At 26.5% G+C, this 26,537-nt stretch overlaps 2 protein-coding genes across 2 annotated transcripts; one reads left to right on the top strand and one right to left on the bottom strand.

Annotated features, from left to right (window-relative positions):
- Nucleotides 1–262: 262 nt before the first annotated feature.
- Nucleotides 263–9,439, top strand: LOC145831401 (polyadenylate-binding protein 2-like). The gene is made up of 5 exons (XM_082938654.1): nucleotides 263–419; nucleotides 3,043–3,255; nucleotides 5,099–5,293; nucleotides 6,837–6,967; nucleotides 9,157–9,439. Exons 1-5 carry the CDS (start codon nucleotides 279–281, stop codon nucleotides 9,191–9,193), a joined length of 717 nt encoding a protein of 238 aa, XP_082794780.1. The 5' UTR covers nucleotides 263–278; the 3' UTR covers nucleotides 9,194–9,439.
- Nucleotides 9,440–23,486: 14,047 nt separating this feature from the next.
- Nucleotides 23,487–25,148, bottom strand: LOC145832269 (chymotrypsinogen B-like). Its single transcript, XM_082939587.1, has 4 exons — nucleotides 25,112–25,148; nucleotides 24,629–24,791; nucleotides 23,792–24,173; nucleotides 23,487–23,642 (listed from the first exon to the last, which is right to left on the bottom strand). Exons 1-4 carry the CDS (start codon nucleotides 25,146–25,148, stop codon nucleotides 23,487–23,489), a joined length of 738 nt encoding a protein of 245 aa, XP_082795713.1.
- Nucleotides 25,149–26,537: the final 1,389 nt, after the last annotated feature.

Below are 26,537 nucleotides of genomic sequence, written 5' to 3'. Positions count from 1 at the left end.
TAGTCAACCCAATTAAAACCGCACGTAGTCACATTAATGCTATGAAACTCCAGAACCTTGTTACATGTGCGTAGAACTATAAACAAAACAAGATGAATATTGGTGCAACATCCTAAATTCTAAATTTTCACAAAATCATCTAATATAAAAAGTTGACATTTTACCACTAACATGTTCATAATTATGCAAACTGCAATGAAAATATGCTTTGTTTGGATTTGATCAAATTTTAGTTTCATTAATCCTTATTTGTTGTAGAAAACAACTAGTGAATAAAAATGTCTGACCTCGGAGATACAGTTGACTACCAGGACTCCAATGATGACTTTATGAATGAAGATGCCAAGTTTTTGGAGCAAGAAGCTGAGGAGTCGATTTTGAAAGAGGAAGACCATGAATCAGAAAATGAAGCTGATAAGGTTTACATTTTTTTTATGAATGTTATTTACATTTGTGTATTCTATCTTTTGATTAAGTTTTAAAACTTAGTTTGCATCAGCTATCTAAGGATTATTTGCTCCTTTTTCTTATGTGTTCTTTTCTAAAATATTCAGTTTTCTTACTAAAAATAAGTGATTTAAAAGTAATGAGATTATATATTTTCATTGAAATTTCCTATTAGCAAACAGAAAAGAGCTTAACCATCTTATAAACTTATGTTTCTCAAGTTAAACACACATTCAAAAACGAGTTCTATATTTAACTTCCCCCTCCATAGCTTATTTTACTCTTTAAATATCTATTTAATCTTTTGTGCTTATAATCTAACACACATCCTTTGTACGCAAAAAAATAATATGTATAGATATGTATAATGAAATAATTTTAATAACACTAATTTATTGTTCATAAGTACAAGATTTTAAGTAATTTTTTAAAATAGCTTTTAAAAATATTTTTTTAATAATGAAACATAATTAAAATAATTGAAGAGTGTCATCAATTTATATGTCACCCTTGCAGAATAAAAACACCGTCAATCATATTGAAACCCAAATTTATTACAAAAAAATCAACTTGTAATTAATTATTATTTAAAAAATTGTGTGTGAGGTTAAAAAAAATTCTTTGTGAAAAATCTTTAGTAGAATATTAGGCGTATCTACAAAGTTTCCGCAATACCACTTTATCTTATCTAAAACTAAAGACTCAAAATTTTATTTTGAGTTATTTTATGGAAGGCAGTTGAAATGAAACCACTTTTTGCTTTTCGAGCATCCTAACTGAAAATATAAATAAGTTTTTAATGCAAATAACTATAACCAATTATTGATTTACTATATGTTAGTACAAACGGACAGTTATACAAAATTACAAATAAGCTTACTAACCCATTTTACCATTTCATTCTTGTTTTTTTATGCCTGGCAGGGTCGGCTCTATAGAATTTATAGCAGAAGACTTGATTTACAACTGAAAGTACTTAGAATTTGATTAAGGGCATAGGGGGGGTAAACACCCTTTTTTGGTTTTTGATCTTATTTTATATAGTTTTTACTAAGTTACAAGATGCTTTTTACAGATTTTAAAAATTCAGAATAATTTTTGAGATATAGCCGGTCAGAGTCGGAGGCAACAATAGGTTTCTTATGGGAGGCGCAAACTAAAACAGCAAAAATAGACTATTTCACTAAAAATCTATCTTCTCCTACGTTTTTTGAGATAACTACCTCAAACTTTCAGGAAACGTTCCTTAATATATTTAGAAAATTCTGTCGGAAGGAATTTTTGAAAAATTGAAAAATAAAAATTTTATAAAAAAAATAAACAAAAAAAAACAGTTTTTTTTTATTTTTTTTATTATAAAATTTTTATTTTTTAATTTTTTTAAATTCTGTTCCGACAGAATTTTCTAAATATTGCAAGGAACATTTCCTGAAAATTTGAGGTAGTTAGCTCAAAAAATGTAGGAGAAGATAGATTTTTAGTGATTTCTAGTTATTTGCCGTTTTAGTTTGCGCCTCCCATAAGGATCCTATTGTAGCCTCCGACTTTGACCGGCTATATCTAAAAAATTATTTTGAATTTTTTAAATCTGTAAAAAGCATCTTGTAGCTTAGTAAAAAGTATATAAAATAAGATCAAAAACTAAAAAAGGGTGTTTACCCCCCCCCCCTATGCCCTTAATTAATGTTTAAAAATATTTAACTTTTTAGTTTCAGTCAAAACTTTTTTTTGCTTAGTTGTAATTTATATTTAATTAAACTTAGCTTTACCTCTGTCTTTTATTAGGCTTGCTGCAATTTCCAAACCTTTTAATAATGTTTTTGCTGTTAGTCTATACATGTATTTTTGTAAGTGGGAGAAGGAAGCGATATTAACTTCTGCAGCCTAAAACTTAACAATAGCTTTTAAAAGTTTATGATAATGTAGTGTTTTTATGTGTTTTGTCTTATACAGTTGGTTATGACGTAAATATTTGTTATTTTTTCTCAAAATTTTTTTTGCGTATAAATGAAAAGTGTTAAATAATAAGTTCAAAGTATAAAAAGGATGTTTGAAGAACAAAGTAAATTATGGAGGGGTAAATACAATAATTTAGTGTTTTTACAAGTATTTTGTCTTAAACAGTTGATTATGAAGTTAATTTTTTTTTTAATATTTTTTAAGTACAAAGGAGGTGTGTTAGACTATAATTACAAAATATTAAATGGATAGTTAAAGAGTAAAACAAGTTATGGAGGGGGAAGTTTAATATAGAACTCAATTTGGCTGTGTGTCTAACTAGAGAAATGTACTCATTTAGATGAATTAATTTCAATATATTATTATTTTATAACAAATTTTGTTGAAAAGTTAGATTTTTATCAATTTTGAAATACTAAAAAAAAGTTTTTGATGATTTTACAAAACTCAGGATGATTTAAGACAGGAAGTTGCATTTCTGTTTTATAAAAGTAAATTTTAATTTTAAGAATTGAAGTATAACTTTAAAATAATGCATATATGATTTAAATTAATGTTAGTATGCATATAGTAGTTGAAGGTAAACATGGATAATGTTAATTTACTTATACTGAAACAAATGGTATCAACTGACAGGAGCTTGCTGCCATAAAAGCTCGCATTCAACTGATGGAGGCCGAAGCAGAGAAGTTAAAGTCTATGACGGTTGAAACTGAAAAGAAGATGATTGTTGAGCAGCATGCAAGCCCAACTCCAACATCTCCAGCTGCCGCCAACCCTGCTGCCGTCACATTTCCAACTCAAGAAGAAAGGAAAGAAGCAGACACTAGATCTGTATATGTTGGAAATGTTAGTTTATTTCAAAAGTTTTTAAATCTGTTTGGCTTGTAATAATCAAAGTTAAAGTTAAGTAAGTACCAACCAAAATTGGCTATGCAAGTTGTGCTCAAAAAAATTAATTATATACTATGAAAAACTATACTAAACTTAGTGATGGAAAAAAATCAAACAAAATAGTACAAAAAAAGTGTTAAAAATAAAACTTATTCTGTTTCTAATTTATTTCTATAATTGGAGTTCGAAAGTATTAACTTTTTTTTTCCTTTTTTGAATCATTAGTAGATAGATATATCAAAAAAAAAGAAGTATATTTAAAGATAATAAAAACATTACTAATCAGAAAATACATTACTGAAGTAATTAATTCAGTTTTAAGCATACTTTTTATAAAATTTATCTTGTTCTTGTTAACTTAAAATTATTTTTTAAACTTTTAAATTGTCATTCAAGAATTGAAACACAATTTTAGTTCAAAGTTAAGTTAAAAATATCTAATAAACTTGAGTTTAATTTTGCACAGAAATTGTAATCATCTACTTTTATTTGTAAATTACTACTTTTCTATCACCAAGCTTGTTTTTATTAACAATATGTGATTGAAACTATGTAAAAACTTAGTTCACTTATAAACTCTCTTCTTAAACTTATTCGTTCAGACAGATTTTAATTAGTTTTAGTAATTATTTGAAATAGTTTGATACATTTTTTAGTTTTCCAGCAATTCTATAGAAGTGTAAAAAAATTAGTTGAAATTTTAGAATAGAGTTTTAACAATTACCTGTCATGAGCTTTAGCCATAAACTTTTACAGCAGTGGCTATATATTAAATTTAGTTGTAGTTTTTGTACATTGTTAAATGTATCTTCTATATAAAACTTAGTTAATGTAAACCTTTTTTATTTAAGCTTGTTTCACGGCAAACGAAAGTCCAGGCTTCTGCTCTGCAGACTTTCTCTGATGTTTTTTTTAATATATAAGCTTAAACAGCAAATTGCTTTGTATTAGACTGCTTATTGAACTATTAAAGCAAAGTACTAAAAGTTGTTTTAAAACTCTTAAAGATATCTGCAAACGCGTATAAATCAGTATAAAAAAGTTGATATGTAAAACAAACCATTAAATAAATCTCTGATTTTTGTTATTTAAAATTAAAACTTTCAATTATTTCAAGAACTTATACTATATGTTTGGGATTGGCTAACTACGACTTGCGGGAAAGATCTGGTTTGCATAAGTCTCTCCCTGGTTACACATGTTTAGCTTGAAAACAACTTATGCAAAACAAAAAGATTTAAGATTTTTATAAAAACGTAACTATCAACCTAGGTACGCACTTCCTAGGTACGCCCTGCTGGTATTTACGCACTTTTTAGCTGAAAAACCATGCGTTCAAAATGTTTTTTTTTCTTTGAAATTAAAAAAAAAATGTAGTAATACAAAACTATTACATTTTATAACAAATTATACTATATTAATGGCTTACAGGGGGGTACAACATAAATTTAACATTGGTGCTTATAAAGATAAAAGTATGAAATATAAGTAAGTTTTTATAGAATATAAAAAAATAACTACTTTTTGAGATACAGGTTTTTTTGCTAAAATTTCCTTTACGAACGTATGGACCAATATTTAACAATATTGTTTGTTGCTCTAAAAATAAAAAAAATCAATATAAAGCGTACAGCAGTTAAATATTAGACTTATCTATAGGTTATTCATATCTAGCTTTTCTGTAGCTTTATAATTCAAATTGTTTCATGATGTTAAACTTTTACACACATAAATTTTAAATAAGAATTCGTTTAAACAAACTTTTGACTATAATGATTGTGAACCACTCACGTAACAGGTTGACTACGGAGCGACGGCCGAGGAGCTGGAAACCCACTTCCATGGAGCGGGGTCGGTGAACAGGGTGACGATACTGTGCAACAAGTACGACGGCAGCCCCAAGGGGTTCGCCTACATCGAGTTCGCCGAAGCCGAGTTCGTCGAAACCGCCCTCGCGTTGGACGGCTCGCTGTTTCGGGGGAGGGCCATTCAGGTTGGTGATCATAACTAATTTTGGTTTATATTGATGCAATTTTAATTGTTAATATTTCAATTACCAAAAGTACCTGGTAGAAACATTTAGATTATAGATAGTTTTTCGAATGATACAACTTGTTAAAGTTTAGCTGTTACTGTATGTGCTTGAGACTCTTCTTTCTTACGATTTTGTATTTTTATATTAGAGCTTCCGTCAACAAATTTACTTTGTTGTCAGAGCCTTATCTTTAGTTTTTATAACAAGCTGGGTAAAATAACCAAAATATGGTTTACTTATCCTTTAAAATTTTTGTATAAGTTAAAAAGTTATGTTTGGTTTATCACAGGTTGTTAAGTTTTTTATGTGCTAAACTTTCCTGTTTATAGATTTGGCATTGTTTTAAATCCAGACAGTTGTTGCTGTAAGTAACTTTTTTTATGGTACTTATAGCTTCAAAACCGTAGAAGACAAAATTTTAGTTATGTTTTTATATTAATTTCCATATTTAAAGAGTATATATATACTCTCGGCTCTTAAATTATTTTCTATTTGAATATTTCGTAAAAGGTTTATTGTAAATAGAAATGAGAATTTTTCAAACTAATTTTTGATTTTTAATTATTTTAAATAAATTTTATAAAAAACTTTGTTGTTAGTTTGCTGAAATTTTCTTTTATAGTCTTAAAAGCCTTTTGTAGAATAATATTTGATTTGTTGTGATCAGATTATTTGTAGGTTTTACTATTTATTTTTTTAATTTAGTATCCATAACTAAATGTATTAGAAATTGAAAGTATCATTTTAAATCATCTTATTTTAGCTAATTTAATATAAATAAATCTTGTGTTTAAATATTTATTTACTCAACTACCAAAATAAAATATATTAAATAGATTTGTTTATTATGTTTTATATTTTTCACGTAAGACAAAAAATGTATCAATATTATGTAATATATTTAAGTGTAATGAATGCTTAATACTAATTGCTTAACTTGACAAGCTGTATTTAAGTTTAATTTTATGTTATAAAATAATATGTGAATGAAGTCATTGTTTGAGTAATTTTATATTTTAGTTCTGTCTTTTCAAATTATTATACTTGATGTTTTACAAGATACTAACAGTAGTATAAACTTTTTAAAATATTTAGTTTGACTATCAAAACCAAAATATGTATGAACTAAATAAAAATTACTTATTTGAAAAATGATTTTTTATGTAGTTTTAATATTTAGTTCATGAAAATCATAAAATTACAAAGCTTAAATACTTTCATTATCCTATTTAATTGTAACACAGGTTAGTGATTAAAAAACACTTTCCAGCAGACTTAAAAAAAGATTAAAGTTAACGCTACTACAAACTGCCTAACTTAAATTCTAAAAATAATCTAAAGTAAGATTGAATTAGGAAATCTAGTTGACATGTTTTTCTAAACTAATTAATTGCGTTTACAATGAATTTAAATGTGTAATAACTCTTAAAAGGCTCTGCAGGATGTATAACATACATAAAAAAATCACGTAAGTTTTTTTTTAACCTCTAACGTTTTGCAGGTGACGCAGAAGCGGACGAACGAGCACAATTTTTACGGCCCGCCCAGGGGTAGGGGCAGGTTCAGAGGGGGTTACAGGGGAAGGGGGAGGTACAACCCTTACGGGGGCTACCGTGGCAGGGGAAGGGCAAGGTTAGAAATGTAATTATTTTTTTATTAGAAAAAATGTTTTATGAACGACTCTCTTAAACTTGTACTTTTTTGAGCACATTACCTCTTACAAGGCTTGCACGTGTCATGTAAAATGACGCTAAGTCGGTAAATGTGGCAATATTGGAAAAATACCAGGAGATGTTAATATAAGTGAAGTTTGAAGTTTGTAAACTTAAGAAAAAACTTATTTCAAATATTGCTGGTTAAAATTTTCCGTATAAGGATGTATGAATTATAATATTTTATATAAAATAGTTTGCAAAAAAGGGATTTATATAAATTTGATCCATTACGTTTGTTCTAGATGTTTTCATTTTCAACTTGGGTATTAAGTTAAATTATTTTATTTAAATAAGCGTCTTTTATGAATTTTTTAATTATTTAAAAAAAAATTGTCACAAAGCTTTGTGCTGGACTTATGATTACCACCACTTTATTTTTTATTTAATTATTTTTACTCTTTTTTTGCCGTTTTTATCAGGACCTTTTAAGTGTTTCAATTAGAATCATAGCTAGACTATTTCTGAGTTTGAGTTGTACTTTTTATACACTAATGTATGATAAATAAGTGTTTCTGAGAAGCTCGTTGATAAGAAGTCATTTTTAAGACTTTATTAGGATTCAGGTAAAGTATTAATATTAATTTCTTTATCCGTAATGTATTTGAAAATTGTTGCATTTAGAGATTAATTGCAAAGACGTAAGTATATGTATATACCAATAAAAAGAGAGAATTATTAAGTGTTGCTGTAGTTAAAGTTACTTTAAAATTCAAGACTGAATTAGCTTGCAGTTGTAACTTAGTCAGTAACACTTGGAGGCCACAAAACATGGAAAAACTTCGAATTAAAATTTGACAATTTAGGCTAAAAAAACCTGGAGTTTTAAAAATTTGAAAAAGCCTTGGACTTTGAACAAAATCCTTAAAAAATCTGGAATTTTAAACAATTTATATATGTTTTAATTTAAACTTCTATTTGACAGAAAAATCTATCATTTCCTTATCTAAAAAATAATTAATAAAAACAAATTTAAAGTAGCTTTACAGTATATTTTCTATGTTGTTATACTACATAACACAGTTTTTTACCTAAAACTTAATTCTAAACTATAAATAGACCCAAAAACGTGTACCTTAAAAAACCTGGAAAATGTTTCTCAAAAACAAGTGGCACCCTGATAATAACAATTTTTTTTTTAATCTTGTTTCAAATAACCAAAGTGATAGACCACGCTGTTATAAAAGTTAACTGGTCGCTGACCAACAAGGTTTAGGAAAGATTCTGCGGGATAAACAAAGAAAAAGCGGGACCTAAAATTTTAGGTTAGAATCAGGGTAAAGTTTGGTCCACAAGTTGAAGGCTACCAGTAAGCTTAGCTTAGAAATATCAGGCTAATAAAGAAAAATATTTGCGTATGAAAGGCTGTTGTTACAGGTACTTTAGTAAATATTTTAAATCTTTAAATTTCTTTTTAATTTTTTTAACGATTACTTCAGTAAAGTTAAATTTAATATGAGGAAATAACTTTATTTTATTAAAAAACTAACTGTGCTAAAATAAGAAACTAATTTTTCAATGCTTCAATTAACTAACGAGCCTTTTTTTTAATTTTAGTGTTTAATTAACCAAATATGTATTTAAAAGTTTACTAAGCATTAAAATTTAAGATATTGTTATTACAAAATAACTTTAAAATTTTAATACGTATGTCCTTTTTCATATTTTTCTATGGTTTTGGTTATGCCTTCTTTTTTTTAACTTTTACTGAGTCTTCTACCTCTTTCAGGTCTTTAATGTTTAGGCTTACTAAAGTAACAATTAAATATAAGTTTTAAATATTTGCTTAATGCTTTTTGTACACTAATAATTGTTTATGTAATAGTTAGCAATTAATTTTTCCCTTGAAATTATTTTTTAGATGTACATTTAGTATTTACTGTAAAGTCTATTGATTTATTTATTAAGTTACAGCTAAATTTTTTATGTTAAATAGATTTATATTTTTTCTAAAATAGACTCCCTTCAAATTTTGTCGAGTCTGTTTTGTAAACAAAAAACAGACAATAACTTTTTTTTTAATAAAATGCCTATAGTGCTTTTATTTACCAAAAGCAAAATGTAAAACATAATCCATATTAAATTATAATATAATTTGTTTATTAACAGGAGAGCATTTCGTGGATCTCACCATTATGGATATTAAATTGTGAAAAAAATTTTTAGCTGGTTTTTAGATTTTTACCTGAATTAAGTTTTGATGTTTTATTAAATTTTAACATTTGTTTTGTTGCAAATTTCTTTTGTTAATATGGCCTTTATACGCTTTTTTAACAGACATTAAAATTTAGTAAAATTTTAGTTTAAAATCGTTGTTGTATCACAATAATGATTTATAAGTGTCTTTGAAACATTTTTATTTAAAGATTTTAGGAAACTTTTAATGATTTTCTATTAGCAAACTTAAAAACAATAATATTTTAAGGTTTTTTATCTGTGTTTTCCTGTTTTTTAAATCAGTGATCATATTTTTTCTTCTACCTCTAACTGGTATTGAAAAGCTTTAAAAAATAAGTCAAAAATCATAAAAAAAGAAAAAAATATGTAAAAAAAAAGTTAAAAAATAAACAAAAAAAATAAAAATCAATAAAAAAAAATTGCAAAAAAGTATAAAAAAGCACATGAAAAAAAAAAACAATAATAAAAAGAAAACAAAAAAGTAATGAAAAAGAAAAGCTAACAAAATACCATTTTTATTTTACATTTTACTATAAAACTATTTTTAATAAAATCTAGGAACAGTTGATTTAGTTTTACCAAAACTCTATTTATATAAGCAGTAATTATATTTATGCTTAGTTCAGGGTTGTCACTTTACCTGGATACCTGGAATTCTACAATTTAGGCAAAAATAACCTGGAAAAACCTGGAATTTTGATCAAAAAACCTGGAATTTTAATTCATTTTAACATCTTCAGTGGTATAATTTTGATTTGACACAAAAAATCTATCATATAAATTAGATTTTTTTGTCATCATCAAAAATTTTTTTTATTAAAAAACACATTTAAAGTAACTTTACAGTATCTTTTCAATGTTTTTATACTATTTAACACAGTTTCTTATATTAAAATTAACTTAAAACTAAAAATAGACTTAAAATGTGTACTTTTAAAAACCTGGAAGAAATATGGAAAACCTGGAAAAAAATTTGAAAAAAACGAGTGGCAACCCTGTTAGTTACAGCTTAGAAATATGGTAATATTAGTGTTTTTGTAGAGTTTCTTCAACCAAGTATACAGGGTTTTCTTTTTAATTTTTTACTAGTTTCCCTCTCACAGATGACTTACTAGTTAGAGTGCTACTAAATATTGTAATCTTCTTATGAGTTATGTCATGATTCATTTTAATTTATTTAACTGTTCAAGAATAAAATTACAAGCAGCACGGCTTATAGCTCATGAACACAGAACTTGTTGTGAACAATAAGCTTCGTTACTAATATAAATGTTATGTGGTTGTCATTCATTTGGGAAGAAACGTATTTCACACCTTTGCTGCGTTTTCTCGACTTAATATCATTTTTGTAGATTAGCTTGTCGGAAGAAAAAAAAACATTTTAAATTTGTTTTAAAGGTAAGGGTACTTCTACCTTGAGTTTTGTCTGATAGTCAAATTTCAAAAACATTTTTTGAATAAAAATCAGCAACTTTATCAAAAGCTTTAATCCTAGGTACTCGCAATCAGGTTTACTATCCTGATTTAAACTTATTTACAAATAGGAAGTTTATCATTACAGTGCAGTTTAAATTATTTATTACTCATTTATTAAAATTTCAAATGGCATAGAAAATATTTCTGGAATCCCTGCTTGCATTGCAATTTGGTATCAATTATTATTAATTAATGTCCATATAGTCTTTAGTTGCCTTATTTACTACAGTTATAATGTTTCAAAATAAAAAACTAGCAGACTAAGAAGAATTCGATTGTATAATTAGGAAATGTTTTTAAAAATTATTTATTATAACTTAATCTGCATTGTTGCACAGCTCCAACTTTATGTCATCTTTGAAAAAATTATACTTTCTAACAAAAACCAAATGAATAAATTAACTGATTTAAATTGTTAATTAAGCTGCCTACTTCATATATCCGCATTTGTGAAACAGTCACTTATTAAAAACTGTATTATAGTAGAATAAAATTGAAAACTGGTAATCCAAGAGTAACTTTTTTGATTGTCTGTAAAATCAATTGTAGAACATACTTTCGATGATTTATTTTATTAATTAAGGATTTTTTTTATTAGTTCTGAGATTTTTTTTAATATTTCAATGCAGTTAGTAAGTTTTTAACTTCATCTGAAAAACTTTTTTTCAAACTGTGTCAATTTTGTGTTTGAAAGTTTTAAGTAATTTGCATTGTCACTTAAGTACACCGTTGTACTCTTAAAATGTCAAGTTTTTGAAAATATTTACTTCTTATACTTAACAGTGCTTTAAAAGTTTATAAGCTAATTTTGATTAACTTCACCAAAAATATTTGTACGCTGTTTTATCCCTTGAAGAAATTTTTAATAAAACAAAATAATTAATCAACACACAAAAAAATCTCTTTTAATTTAGATTTAAACCAAACCTTGTAATTTTTCTAGTATTGAAACAAGGTTCTTTAAGTTTTAAACTCTTAATTTTTTTCTTATCTCATTTCAAATTGTATCAGACAAAAAAGAAATAAGTTCTAATTTAGTTTTAGAAAGTTGTTCGACAAGCGTTAAAATAGGCTATAAAATATTACTAATAACTTAGTTCTATTGTAACAGATCTAAATAGTAAAGAAGTATAAATACTATGTCTGTTATACTACAACTTGTCTTTTTTAACAAAAAAATAGTTTTCAACTAATAAAGTGCTAATCAATAGTGTACTCTTTTTCTCAATATTTTTTTATTAATTTAAAATTTAGCTTAAGTTCATTAGGACCAATCTTTAGCTGTCCTTTTGCAACTACACACGAATTTCCATTCCTAATTAGCAAAAGTTATTTTCCGATTTTTACTCTTCAAATGTTTTTTGAAAATTGTCACAAATAACACATATTGAACAGTAAACAGAAGCGGTCGTCCTTATGATAAACAAAACTACTTTCATTTTCTTAAGTTAAAAAATTGTTGAAAATTGGTTTTTGAAAATAGCTTATGTTTACAACTGTATTTGTTGGGGACGGGTCAAATATGCATGAAGACATTTTTGCACCATGGGACATATAAGCACGTAAAAATTTTTATATAAAGACACTTTTGCACGAAGGGCCATTTTTTCACGAGAGTAAAAAATAATAATCAAAGTTGTACTAAGAAAGTAAATTAATAAAAAAACAAAAAGAAGAAAAAATAAGTTACCGACCGAGGGTTAGGGGTAACAGCGATAGTAAAAAAAATAGCTAATGAAAATTATAGATTAAAAAAATATATATGTATACATAACAAAAACTAAAAAACAAGCTTCTGACCAAAGGGTAAGGGCAGGGGTAACAGTGGTAGTGAAAATAACTGATAAAATTATTAATAGAAAACAAGCAGCATACAATAATAACAATAAATAAAAAAACAAAAAGAAGAATAAAAAGTTACTGACCGAGGGTAAGGATTTATAGTGGTTGAAAAATTAAAAGAATTTCAACCTGTGAAAAAGTGTCCCTTCGTGCATATTTGAAACCTACCCAAGACTGTGGTACATACTGAAGTAGTAAAAATAAAACTGTTTTCAAAAAGTTCTAATAGTAACAATGTCTGCTGCCTAATGAGGACTAAATCTGGTCGTAGAACTTTGCGTGGTTTATTATTTGTGGTCTTGCGGTGCATTCTATTTTATATTAATTATATTTTAGCTTTTTATACAGAAGTTAGGCTTTTTAATGTAAAGAGGTCAGCAAAATGCTATCTGCAGCCTGTATACGGTTCATCTAAGAAAAAATCCAACCATTGACTTATTTTAAGCTCTAAACAAAACTGATAAGTTTTGTATTTTCTAAAAACGATCATTTAGCTAAAAAAAGTTGAATACTTTTCGTACTTAGCTGATCAAAAGAAAGTATTTATCATAACTATAAATACAGTATTTTTTATTGTAATAATCTATTTTTACAAAGTTTGTTTCATTAAAATAATTTATTTCAAACATAAATACACTTTACAAATATAAATTTATTAATAGGAAACTAGTGGAAGATATTTAACACAAGAACAACAAACTGTTTAAAAATAATAAGAAATAAAATTAAAACTCAAAAATATGGTGTGTAGAAGACCTTTTGTTCTATATTTAACTGTACTCATTTATTAAAACTTTTTAAACTACGTGAAATATGTTAATACAATGAAAAATGTGCTTAATCCTTAAGTCTTCCTAGGATGTCAACAGTTTTTTGTGACTTTAGAGTCTTAATCTTGTTTAATCTTGTACTTTTTATCACACTAAAATATTTCATAATTTGCAAACGTTTGACAATTTTTTTTTTGTTTGTAAGTACTATCAGTTTGTAAGTATTCTTTAAACAAACAAAAATCAACTGACTATTTGAGTATAAAATAGTTTTATTTTAATCAATACTGTTTTTCCCCCCTTGTTAAACAGACTAGTTTTACAATTGTATATATATCCAAACTTAAAAATACAACTACAAAAAATAAAAACACTCATAAAAATTTTTTAATTAAATTTATATATATACATACTAATATCTTATATTATTGAAATTATATATACTAATTTCTTAAAAGTAAAAAACGTTTAGCTAAAATAATACGTATATTTTACTTATATTTAATCAGAAATTCGATTTAACGATTCAACTTTTTTTTAATAAAAATTAAAACAACAATTTTGTAACAATAACAAATAAACTAATCACAAATGAAAAATATTATTATTATACAATAAAAAATTAAGTAAAAAATAAAACTATTGACAGATATTATAAAATACAAAAAATAATAATAGATGCCAAAATGCACAGAGCAGATTTCATTAGAAGTAACATTATGTCTACTAACATACATAATAATGACCACTTTGGAAATAAATTAACTGTAAGGATGCTCATAAAGCATATCTTAAATTACATCCCCTCCGCAGGCAAACTGTTTTTTTATGCTTTATTGCCTTAAAGTAAAACAACGTTCAGTATAACTCGATACTTTTAAAGATAGCTTTGATCTTTAAGCTAAGAAGTTTATAGCTTACTACCCTGATAATGAGGAAATTTTGAAATTGTTCACTGTGAAATCATGGTTAGAAACAGTTCGTCTTAAAGACTTTGTTAGATGGTTAAATACTTTGTCGATTTTTATAAAATAAAACTTAAAATAAACTGATAAGGTTTACTTTTAATTTTAAATTACAAGAGCTACACAATACTGATAGCTACCACTGTTGATATATTTAGTTTAAGCCTTCAAAAAAGTTTTTACTATTATTTATAGAAGAACACATGACGGATAACAGATCCAAGCTGTTTTGAAAACAAACTACAGTAATAAAGGAAGTTTTATGCTTATTCAAATTAAAAATTAAAATATGTTTTAAAAATTAGAAATACAAACTATGTATAATATTTATGTGAGTAGTAACTATAAACGAATTTTATGATTTAAAAACAAAGTTTAGAATAAAAACATAAAAATATAAAATTGTCTACAAAAACTACTCTTATAATCAAACTAGCATTGATTAAATTGAGTATCTATTTAAAACATTATATATAGATTTTGGCGAGATTTTCTGTGCACAGTAAAATATGGTCCATGCACAGTTTATAAAACACTGCCCGTTTGTTAGACTTTTTAAAACATACAATTGATATATTCACAGTAAATTAAAACAAATTCAATTACTTTAGGTTTGTTTTTATATTTGTATGTCCGCTCGGAGGGCCTGATAGCACCGGCGGAACAGGTACTGCCTCACTTGCAACCCTAATAGTCGCAAGGCTCTGGCTATTACTTTACTATTTGACTTATGCGTCTCACACTCATATCCAATCACAAATGTCAATAATAGTTATAAATATGAACATCAATTTGAAGACCAATATGAGTATCAAAATGGGTATCAATAGCAATAACAAATATTAATAATAATATGAAAATAATTTGATAATTTTTGATAATCTCTTAATAATGTTTGTTGATAATTTTTGATAATAATTTTTTAAAACAGAAAATACAACAAAAACAGTTTTTTTTGTTACAAAACTTAAATTTTTGAAATTTTGTTCCGACAGAATTTTCTAAACATTGCAAGGAAAATTTGCTTAAAGTTTGATGAAGTTATCTCAAAAAACGTAGGAGAAGATAGATTTTTAGTGATTTCTAGTTATTCGCCGTTTAAGTTTGCGCCTTTAGAAAGGAACCTATTGTTACCTTCGACTTTGACCGGCTATATCACAAAAACTATTTTGAATTTTTAAAATATGTGGAAAGTATCTTGTAACTTAGTAAAAAATATATAAGATAAGATCAAATTATGAAAAAGGTGTTATAGCACCCCTTTGCCTTTAATCTTAACATATAAGATATTTTTTATTCTTTAGTCTCAAACATTAAAACTGAGTTAAAATATACTACTTTTTGCTTTCAGTAAGATTAGTTATAAAGTTCTAATTTGTTCTTTTAAAAAATCTACCTTTATTTTGTTTTTTAGTTTTAAATATAATTGCTTGATGCAATTACACCTTAAAAATATTTTTCTATATAACTAGTATTTATCTTATTTCGCAAATATTTTATATTTTAAAACATCTTAATTTCTTCTCATACAGCAAAAAAACCTTTATAAATAAAGTTCCTATAGTATGTATAAATAAAAAAAAGATGATTAGCATTCAAGAAATTTATTATATGGAAATTAGAGTAAAATAAAAACAGTAAAACAATGAAAGTTTTGAAATTGTTTCTTGGGTTTTTATTTTTTCTGTCCTTTACTATTTCATTGAGTTTAAATTCAATTCTTATAAAATCTGTTATTAATTTTGATCAAATTTTAATACAGTCAACAAAAAACAACAGTTTATTAAACTTTAACTAAAATTAATTAAGTTAGCTTTTTTAATTATTACGACAAATTTTAACTAACCATTATGTAAAGTGTATACTTTATTAAGACTTTTTAAAGGTAAAAAACAATCAAGTTTTATATTATATTAACAAAACATTTAAAACAAAATAAGAAGAAATAAGAAATGTTGATCAATTAAACCACTTTTATATTTATTACTACACAACAAAAGACCTAAGTTTGAGTTTTCAGAGGACTTCATTATGGTAAAAAGAATTATTTATGGCTTGTAAACTATAAAAAAAAATTCTAATGTTGTTAAAGAGATTTTGAAAATGTATTGTCTTTTAAACCTCTTACCTGCATTTACAAGTTAATATGTTTAAAAATTTGAATCGTTTATATTTAACAAAACAAACTAACTTTTTTTTTAGAGAAGAACAACCAATATTTAACTTAAACTCTAAGTTTGGCCCGCTTTTTGTTTATGTTAAAAATTTTATCCAATTAAATAAGTTTTAATTATTAAAAAATAAAAAATATTGTAAAATAAAAATAAAGCTGCAAAGTTCTGCATTCAGATTTAATTTATTTTTCTATACCTATTTTCTAAACTCTAAGTAAAAAAACTAATAAGATAATTCTTTTAAAGCAAATAATTAACTTAATGATTGAAAATAAAAAGAAATCAAACTATTTTTTAGTTAACACCGTAAGAAAATCAAGGACAAAAATTAGTATTTTAGTAAATTTTAACTTTAGATTATTCTTATTTAAATCATTAACTTATTCAAATATTTAAATTTTAATATTATAGCAAAACTACTACAATTTAAGACTTATCGTCTATGTAAGTTAATTATTTATGTATATTTTCTCACTAATTAGAAGTTAAATAACTAGATAAAAAAAAGTTCAACTTAAATAAATAGATAAATTTTTGAATCATTAGTTCTATAATAACAAAATTTGAAAAATATAGTTTAAAACAATTTTATACTGTTATGAAAAATAATTAAAGAATACCATTTAACATGTGTAAAAACTATTTATAAATAATATTCAAGTTAATCATTTATCATAAAAAATCAAATAAATCTTTCTGATTATTACACTAGAATTGTAAGTTAAGCTTTAATAATTAGATTTAAACTAATGTACAAAAAAAAGCTAGACTATCAAGTTATTTATGTTTTACAAAAAATGAAACTTCTAACAACTTTTTAAATTAAAATATTAAACTTAAGCTAATTTACAAATACTAATGACTTTAATAACTTAAAAAAAGGTATTTAGTGTCCTAAATAAAGTAAATATAAAACAATTCTAACTTTTTCCCTTTACATAGGTACTCTTAATAAATATAAAATATATTAGTTGTTATATTTTAAGACTAAACTTAAAACTCCACTACTAAGTGAATTTACTTTTAGAGTAAAACAGTTTGACTTTTTTTCAAGTAAACTAAAATACATTATGTTTATATAAATAATAAAACAAATTAAACTAACTAGGAACATTCGAACTCGATCTTAAGTTTTGAGGTTTTGTATTTGACCAACTCTGATCTTTTCTCGAGTTTGTCCTCTTCGAAGGCTGGCTGAAAACAGCTGAACAGTTAAAATCAGTTACAGCACTAGCTTCGATCTTTTGTTTGTTTCCTGATCTTGTCGCCAACCTATTTGACCTTCTAATAGGACTTCTCGATTCACAGCTGACGCTAACATCCCATTTCTTGCTAGACTTGATTTTTCTTATGAAAACGCGACGCTTTTTGCAAGGAATTCTATCATTTCCTGTTTTACAAACTTGCAAGTTGTTACCATCAATTTTTCTTTTCTGAAACAACTTTTCTTTGTTCTTCTCAGCTAGAGGTTTGAAAATATCATCTAAAGTGATGACCTTTTTACCAGAACTTTCAGTTTTCTTCACTAACGGAGCACAGACTTTCCACACAGTACTATCTAACTTGCTTAACCTCAAAATGATCTTCCCAGAAGCTAAGCTAGTAGAAGTTCCATGGCATTCCACAATAGTATCTTCAGAGGCAAACGCTTCTTTTGCGATTCTCGCTAGTGTTTGGTTGGCCTTCCTTGTGGAATTAAAATAATCAAACATTCCTTTTTCTTTGTAAAACAAAAAGTATATGTATACAAGATGTTTACTGTTTGATTATGTTTTGCATTTCAAAATGAAATTTTTAATGCAGTCTTTCATCTGACGTCATAAACAAATTTAAAAAATAGATTTTAAATTAGATTAACTGGTTACAATTAAGTACTTTACTTTGACTATCAAAAAAGCTTGTTTTTTGCTACCAGCTCAAATTTTTAACTCTGGGGTCGGCAGGCTGGAGGTACTCGGGGCAAAATTTCGAATTTGAAGCATGTTCGGGGGCCACAGTTTTAGTGAAACATTAAAAATTATATAGTTTTAATCAATCTAATACTTGCCTCTAAGTTATATATGCATATAGGGCTTATTATTTAAAGATAAGATTGCGATTTTTGTCTTGATGAACTCACTATCTGTCTAATTAAATATTAAATTCATACTTAACTATTACCTACTAGCACGAAACAAACGAGCTTAGATTGTAATTTTAGGTCTTTTTTTTTAATTGTCCTTATCAATCTCTTTTTATAACTTTAATACACTCCTTACTTAACGTTTATTAACTTGATAAAACTTAAGTCTTTCAAAAATGAAAAATAAATAAACAAAAAAAATTACTTGTACTATAAAAAATTTGTTTAACTTCAACAATTAATGTTTAAATTTTTAAAAAAGCTGTTTATTTTTCAAACAGGGCCACATTTTGAGACAACAAGTTTAACCTAAGTAATCTATCTTGAGTATTTTAAAATCAAAATTCATAAAGGCTTATTTACTAATAAGTATTTTTACCATCACTTTTATTGTGATTACAGGAAAATACAGGAAATCTGCATATTACTTAGAATAACCTTTTGCAGGCCGCTTCCAACTAAAACTGAAAAATAATCTTGCGAGCCGCAGATTTACTCTTCGAGGGCCGCATATGGCCCGCTGGCCATGTGTTGCCGACCCCTGGTACATTTGATAGTAAAAAGTCTGAAATTTTTGGCGACATTGGCTGATACCAGCTTTACAGCTATGATTTACCTGCCAAACATTTTAAGTAATATTAATACGCAAGCTCAAGTGAAGTTTGCTGAAGATGTAGGTTATCTTGAAACTTAAAGAGACGATTTGTTCCACTGTTTACTGATTTTAAATAAGCTTCCATCATTATTTATAAGTAGGAAGACTTGGTGCATTAAGTTTGAAACACGTGAAAAGTGTAGTTCTTTATAATATTTTTTAAGCAGTGACATATACAGGGTTGTGAAAAACTTGGAATTAGGGTAAAAGAAACCTGGAGTTTGTGAAATTTTGAAAAATTCTGGAATTTTAAACTATTTTTACATGTAAAATTTCGATTAGATGCGAAAAAATGTCATCAAGATAGAAACGTTGTGTCATTAAAACTTGTTTTCACAAAAACACACATCTAAAGTAGCTTTACAGTATATTTTAAATGTTTTTATATAATTTAAGACTGTTTATTAAACTTAAGCTTAATTTTATATAAAAAAGAACCAAAAACATTTAATTATAATCTGGAAGAAACATACTAAAAACTTTTGGCAACTCTGTATTTAGTATATTTTTGTAAAATAAGGCCAGACGCCTAGGTTTAATTTTTTTTTCAAAAACTATTATCAAGTCGATGTTTGCTCAATTTGATGTTTAAACTTTAAAATTTTTGAAAAAGATATCTGTACACCATTTTATGAAGTCAATCTGAGATAAAACTTTGTAGGTTTTTTATCTGGGTAAGTAGTTGTGTATGTTGTATTGTTATAAAAATCAATTATAAATAATTTTTTAGACAGTATAAAAATTTGAAAAAATATAGTAAATAAAAGCTACAACAAGCTTTAAAAATTTATGTGTAAATTTATAAGAGAGTTTATTCTAAAATTAAAATTTTATTTTTTAATTTCGTTTTAGATGTTCTGTGTTTTACTACTAAATTTGAATTAAATAGAAATTGAATATAATCTAAATTAGTTACTTAATAAAATTAAAACAATAACTGATAATGCACTTAGTTTTATGAGTTTATAAAAGTTATACAGGGTAGACTCAAGTTTTTTTTTTGTTCTAAAGTCTGTACAGCTGCAAACAGTAAAAGAATATGTTAACATTTTTTTTAACAAAAATATTCAATCATTTTTATTGCAGTATTATTTTGTATATTTCTTAGAAGTACCAAATTGAAAACATAAATTTACTTTCGTTTAAAAGATTATCTGTATAAAATTGGCACACACTAAATTGTAATACTATTAAAAAACTTTGGTAGTGTTTTTCAGAAACATGCATAATTTACATGATATTTTTGGTGTAAACGTATAAATGATTTTTTTGTAAGCATTCATAAAAGCTTAGAAAATATGTAAACTTTAAAAACTTGTTTTCTAGCTATTCAAAACAAATTAAATATATTTTTAATATATGTGTCGACCACTGAGTATCGGTCTTGCAACGTTCAAACTCAGATAGTTTTCAAAGCTTTTCATCAAGACTACACACTTTCATCATAACACTTTTTCAATATAACTGTGTTAACGGTTTAATTCTCTTTCTAAAAATGTATTTGTTTTAAACTAAACATTTACTTCAGCTTATACTTCTTGTACTACAGATGTTTTAAAGAGGCGTTCATGCTAAACTGGAATCAGCAAACTACTGCGGCACATTGTTTTATATCAAGTACAAATACCCACCTCACTACAATTGAAATTAAATCAAAAAAAAAAGAAATGTTTCAATTATTTAAAAAAAAACAGGTTTGGTTATGGCTAAACAACATTGCTGATTTAATTTTGAAGTTTCGTACAAATTTACTTTCATTTGCTTGTTGAGTGTGTGATCCGATTAATTTTACTAAAACTACCAGATTAAGAAAACTTGGTTAAAAAAATCCGGTCTATTTCTATAAAAAAAGTGCTGCGTACTATTGACCTTTAAACATAAGAAGCCAATAAATGCATTAACTGTTCTCAATGTGCTACAGGGGTTAGAAAAAAGCGGCCCATGATGTACTTTTCAGCTAAAACATATTTTTTAATACTGAAATAAGTATTTCTGGTAAAAAAAAATACAATAAGGCAGACTTTTAAGCATATCAGTTGCTTGTTTTGTCACATTTTTGGTTTAAAATAATGTTTTTTGTTGACTACTAAAATAAGTTTATTATTCGGCCGGGAAGGCTTTTATCTGTACAGTGCGGTACACAAGTAATTTTTTCTTAGAAAGTTTTCCCGTTACTTGTAATAGGCCACTAACATATACAAATATTTGTTATTAAAATTTTTTAATAAAAATATTGATCAGTTTCAAAATTCTACAAAATTTTCATCTTTTAATAAAAAAATTAATAAAAAACTGTATACGACGTTTATACTTTACTTAAAATAAGAATAAACTTTGCTCGAATAAAAAAATAGATCATTTTATAATTTCTTTTGTACATTTAACTTTAACACTTTTCCGTTTTTCAAACAGTTATGAAAACTTGTACACCATTTATAATCAAGCTCGAGTTAACATAAAGGTTTGATCATACCACTTCAATCTTTCGGTAGATATAGACCCGGGTTTCGTTCTTATTGAAATTCTTGAATCAGTTTCAGTCAGTTGCAGCCGAAAACCTTTTCTTGATGATTTAAGTTGTATTATCCCGTTACACAGATTTTAAAGGGGGGTAGGGATTAGTAAAGTAGATTAGTACAACAATCAAAACAACACTTATATTTTATTTACATAAACTAAGCAACACAAAGATACAATTACATCACTCTATACTAGAACTACATTAAAACACAAATTAAAACATTAGTTCTTAAATCTAACGTGTTTAAAGCACATTGTTTCAGCACACCGATAACCGCCGAATGCTCTGCCGAAACTGCTTATATATGCATTAAAAAACGCATTAGTTCTCTCAAATAAATAATTTTATTATGGGAAAGCTTATCAAAATGCATTATTTTTACAAAATATTCCCACGCCCTAAAATCATAAAACATTTATTACTTATGATTACCGTTTTAAATAGATTATTTTTAAGAGTTCCCACACCATCGGTACAGTATGATCAAAACTTTAGTTTAACCTAAAATACAAAACTTTCAATTTTTATAAATGTTTTACTTTTGTTTCAAATTTAGTTGGAGTGCTTTTTAAATAAGTGGAAAATATTAGATTCTATATTTGTAATTACCCTGTTCATACGTTGCTAAATTATGCATGTTATTTATATTTTATACCCTTACAAACTATTATCGGGCCATTTCCTAGATAAAAAATTGATAAAAAGAAAAAAAATAATAATAAGAATTTGTTGTAATTCACACTCTTATTAATTTTTTTTTTCTTTTATCATTTTTTTATCTAGGAAATGGCCAAGGCAAATGGTAGTGTAATATACATTATTTTGCTTCGGGGCCAAATCGTAAAATATATAAACATTATTTATAAAATAGACATTTAAGAGTTTAAATAACATGCAAACTAAGGAAAATATAAAAATAAAAAACAAATATTTATTTTTGGTTCTAAGGCAATAATAATGAAAAAAAATAAAACCTTTATTTTTGGAGGGACCCCATGAAATAATTCAAGCCCCAAACCAATTTTTTTTAATTAAAGACAAAGGTGCGTTCTCTAAAATAAAATAAAAATATTTAGATAGCTTTTAAGATAAGGAAAATAATTGACATTAAACTTTTATGTTTTTTGAAAAGTTTATAAATTTGCCTATAAATTAACTTTATGCTCGTTATTGATTTTGCGGTAATTCTTGAAGAAATTTTGCTTTTTTGAGTTCATTTGCGGCAGTCAGCTAAGAGTTTGCGGTAGTGTAGTGAGATGGTCGTTTTCTAAATTGGAGTTTTATGAGAGATTTTGTTCTAAAAAATAACGAAAACGTTATAGATTCTTAATTTTTTCTTACAAAGTTTTAAGGTTGTGCAATTGCGGCAGTGCAACACCCCATGCGACGCCCTTGTTATAGGTATTATACATAATTTCACATGCTTTTTTTCTAATGTGTGTTAGTATTTTATAGACTCCGTAGATCTGTTCTTAAATTTATTTGAGAGCAGTTAAACGCCGTTAGTCGGAATAAAGTTTTAACACGAAAACATCTGTGGTATATATACCGATAAGCTTTGCTTATCAGGATCTCTAGGATTTAACGCCTTTTAATGATCTTATATTCTAAAAAACTTAGTTTTTACTAGTCTTTATACACTTTTCAACTTTAATAAAAAATAAACGATGTCAAGCAATTGTTTGTTTAAAATTTATTTAACACGATAAATCGTTCGAACACTTCTTTAAAATAAATTAAAGTTGAGCTTGGATCCATGGGATGACAGCAGAGTTCTTGGAGTAGATGGTTGGGTAAACATCGGCATCACAGGTACCGGATCCCCATGAGGTGTTTCCAATCAAGTATTTGACTCCGTTAACTTCTTGCCACAATGGACCACCAGAGTCTCCCTGTTTATTTAGTTGAAATAACAGAAATAAAACGGCTTAAACTATTTCCAATTTTTGTTTTAAATGTTACTAACCAGATAAAAAACAAAAGTTTAACGAAACATTTTTTGTCTAAAATGCTATGTAAAAATTATATAAAATAAACTAACGTTGCAAGATCCAGTTCCTCCGAGTCCGACACATTGGGATTGTGGGGTGATTCTGAAAGATCCCCAGACGGCAGCGCAGTCACTATCTTCCATCAATGGAACGTCGGTGATTTGGAGGTTGATTGGGAGAACTGGGTTTCTTCCTCCGATCTTTCCCCATCCTGAGATGGTTCCGACTCCGGTGAATTCTTGTCCGGCAGCTGGAAGAGCGATGGTTTCGACGAGTCCTGATTTCAGGGTGACGGCAGATTTGAGGGTGATGACAGAGTAATCGTAGTTGATGATAGCTGATTGGGTGAAGTCGGGGTGAACAACCCAGGTGCTGATTTTCATTTGTTGGGCCAAGTTGTTGGATTGAAGTCCTTCAAGGGCAACAGTGGCGCTAAAAAATACAAAACATTTTAATACTTTCACTTTTTTTGATGAAAAACATGTTAACGTAAGTTTAAAAACAACTTACAGTACTACTTTACAAAAACTTTGTTGGAAAAAAGTTTAAAACTTATTAAAGTAAGTATATTAAAAAAACAAAAATCTTAAACTGTAGTATTCACTATATTATACTTTTACTGAGCTTCTTTCTTTAGCTTTAAATTTTTAAACGTATACAATTTTCTTATAGTTTTATTATAAACATAAGTGAGATTTTTAGAAGGTATAAAAACAAAAAAAATAATTTTAGTTTTTTGAAAAAGTTAAAGTTTTGTAAATTTGTTATTTTAATTTCAAATCTATTTTGACGAGTCATAGACATAAGGGGAAAATAGTTGTTGATCAATATAATAATAAGTAACTAAGATAAATAAAAATAAGCAACTTTGTTTTACAAAAACTTACAATTGCCATCCGGAAATTCTGCAGTGACCAGCTGACATGACGTGGGTGGTTGAGAGAAGAGAAGCTCCACAGAAGTGGGATCCTCCTGATTGGAGGGAAACTTGGAATGGTACTGGGGAGGAAGCATCAGATCCTCCGATGATACGTTCATCAGCCAAGGCGGCTATTTAAAGTTTATAATAATTTGTTTAATTTTTTAACAGCAAAGTTTACTTTAAATCTTTCTAATTAAAAAAAATGTCTATATACGACAGTACACATTATAAGCATAATTACTTAATACTAATTTTAATATTACCAAAAAAAAATTAACTTTCTATTGTAGTGTTTTATTGAAAAATTACTATTAGTTTTATTTTAGTGTTCAATAGACTTGGTACTTTTAATTTTAACTATGTTTAATTTGATAAACGATTATTGCTAGAACTACTTTAAATTTGTAAAGTATTTTTTAATTCATTTAACTAAATCATTAAAACTTACCGACAGCCAAAAGCAAAACAGCTACGAAAAGTTTCATTCTTGTTGTACTAATTGTTATCAGTTGAATGATAAATTTTTTATCAAACATCTTTCTTTTATACGAAATTTTCGCCATATTGCTGGTTTCACACACTACGAAATGTTTGATGTTACTTAAAATAACTTTTAAAAACAAGTAAATAAGCTCAACGCTCTTGTTTGTTGTTTTTAGTGTTGTAATTGCATAAAACACTGCGTGTCAAACTGTTGTGAAACTGTAAAGTTATACTTTTGAAGAAAAAAAACTTTGGGCTATAAATTTTTAATTTATTAAATGAAAGTTGTTGTAATATGCTCCAATTTTTTTCTTATAAACTTTTTTTTTAAGTGCCCACTCAGTAGTAAATTCATTACAAAAAAATAATTTATAAGGCAGCCGTAAAAACAGTAAAGTACTTAAAATATTAGGTTGGTCCTACTGGTTTGTCTTTCATTTTATTTATTTAGTGTACTTTTTTACATGAAATATGGTAATGCTTAACTTTGTCGCAATAAGTATGGAAACTAAAATTAAAAATTACTTTTAAAATAAGATTTTTCTAGAATAACACACTATAGATTTATAAACTATATTACGTTATACTTAACTATATATATATTTATAACTTAAAATTCTAAGTTCTACTTTGAATTTGATTTTTTTACCTAAAATAAAAGATGGGCAGCTTTTCTAGTCGACGGACCCGTTTTACTAGAAAATTCTTTCACGGGCTGAACATATCAACGACAATTCTGTGTTGACCTTGTACATTATCAAAATCCTACTATAAATGTTTTATGTCCGTTAAATGAAAAATTTTACATAAAGAATTATTTAATAAGCACTACTGTTACGGAAAACGAACTTAAAGACGTTTTTAATTAAACTCATAAGAAAAAGTTCAATTTAAGTTGTTTTGCACAGTTTTTTTCAAGCTAAAAACTATTATGACTAATAAATGTATGAAAAAAGATTTCCTCGGATAGCAGTCGAATGTGGCCTGCAGAAATGATCTGGCTGCAGCAATTTTTTAAGCTATAAAAGTTTGTACAAAAAAAAAGTAAATAATGTTGTTTACTAAGTTCAGACTATTATATAGATTAAATTGAGAATAAATGTGATGCTGATTTTATGGTTAACCTGTTATAATTAAGTGATTAAACAAACTAAAAACTATTTTATTACACTTTTAAAATAAAGTGACCCGCGAGAATCTATATCGAAAAAGACCGACCCGTTATATAGAATGGGCTGTCACATCTGGCTGTCTGGTATAAATTGATAAATTGCTCAACCCTGTTATAGAACATTGGATAAAGTTTACAAGTATTTAGGATTAAAACAGTTATTATAATATAAAATAGTGTAGAATAAATAATATTGTGAGTTTTTTAAAAAAGAAACGAT

This window comes from Thalia democratica, chromosome 3 (assembly GCF_965202585.1).
Source record: "Thalia democratica chromosome 3, ktThaDemo2.hap1.1, whole genome shotgun sequence".
In the NCBI taxonomy this organism is placed as follows: Eukaryota; Metazoa; Chordata; class Thaliacea; order Salpida; family Salpidae; genus Thalia; species Thalia democratica.
Note: the sequence above shows the minus strand (reverse complement) of the source record. Positions and strands in the feature narration are given on the sequence as shown.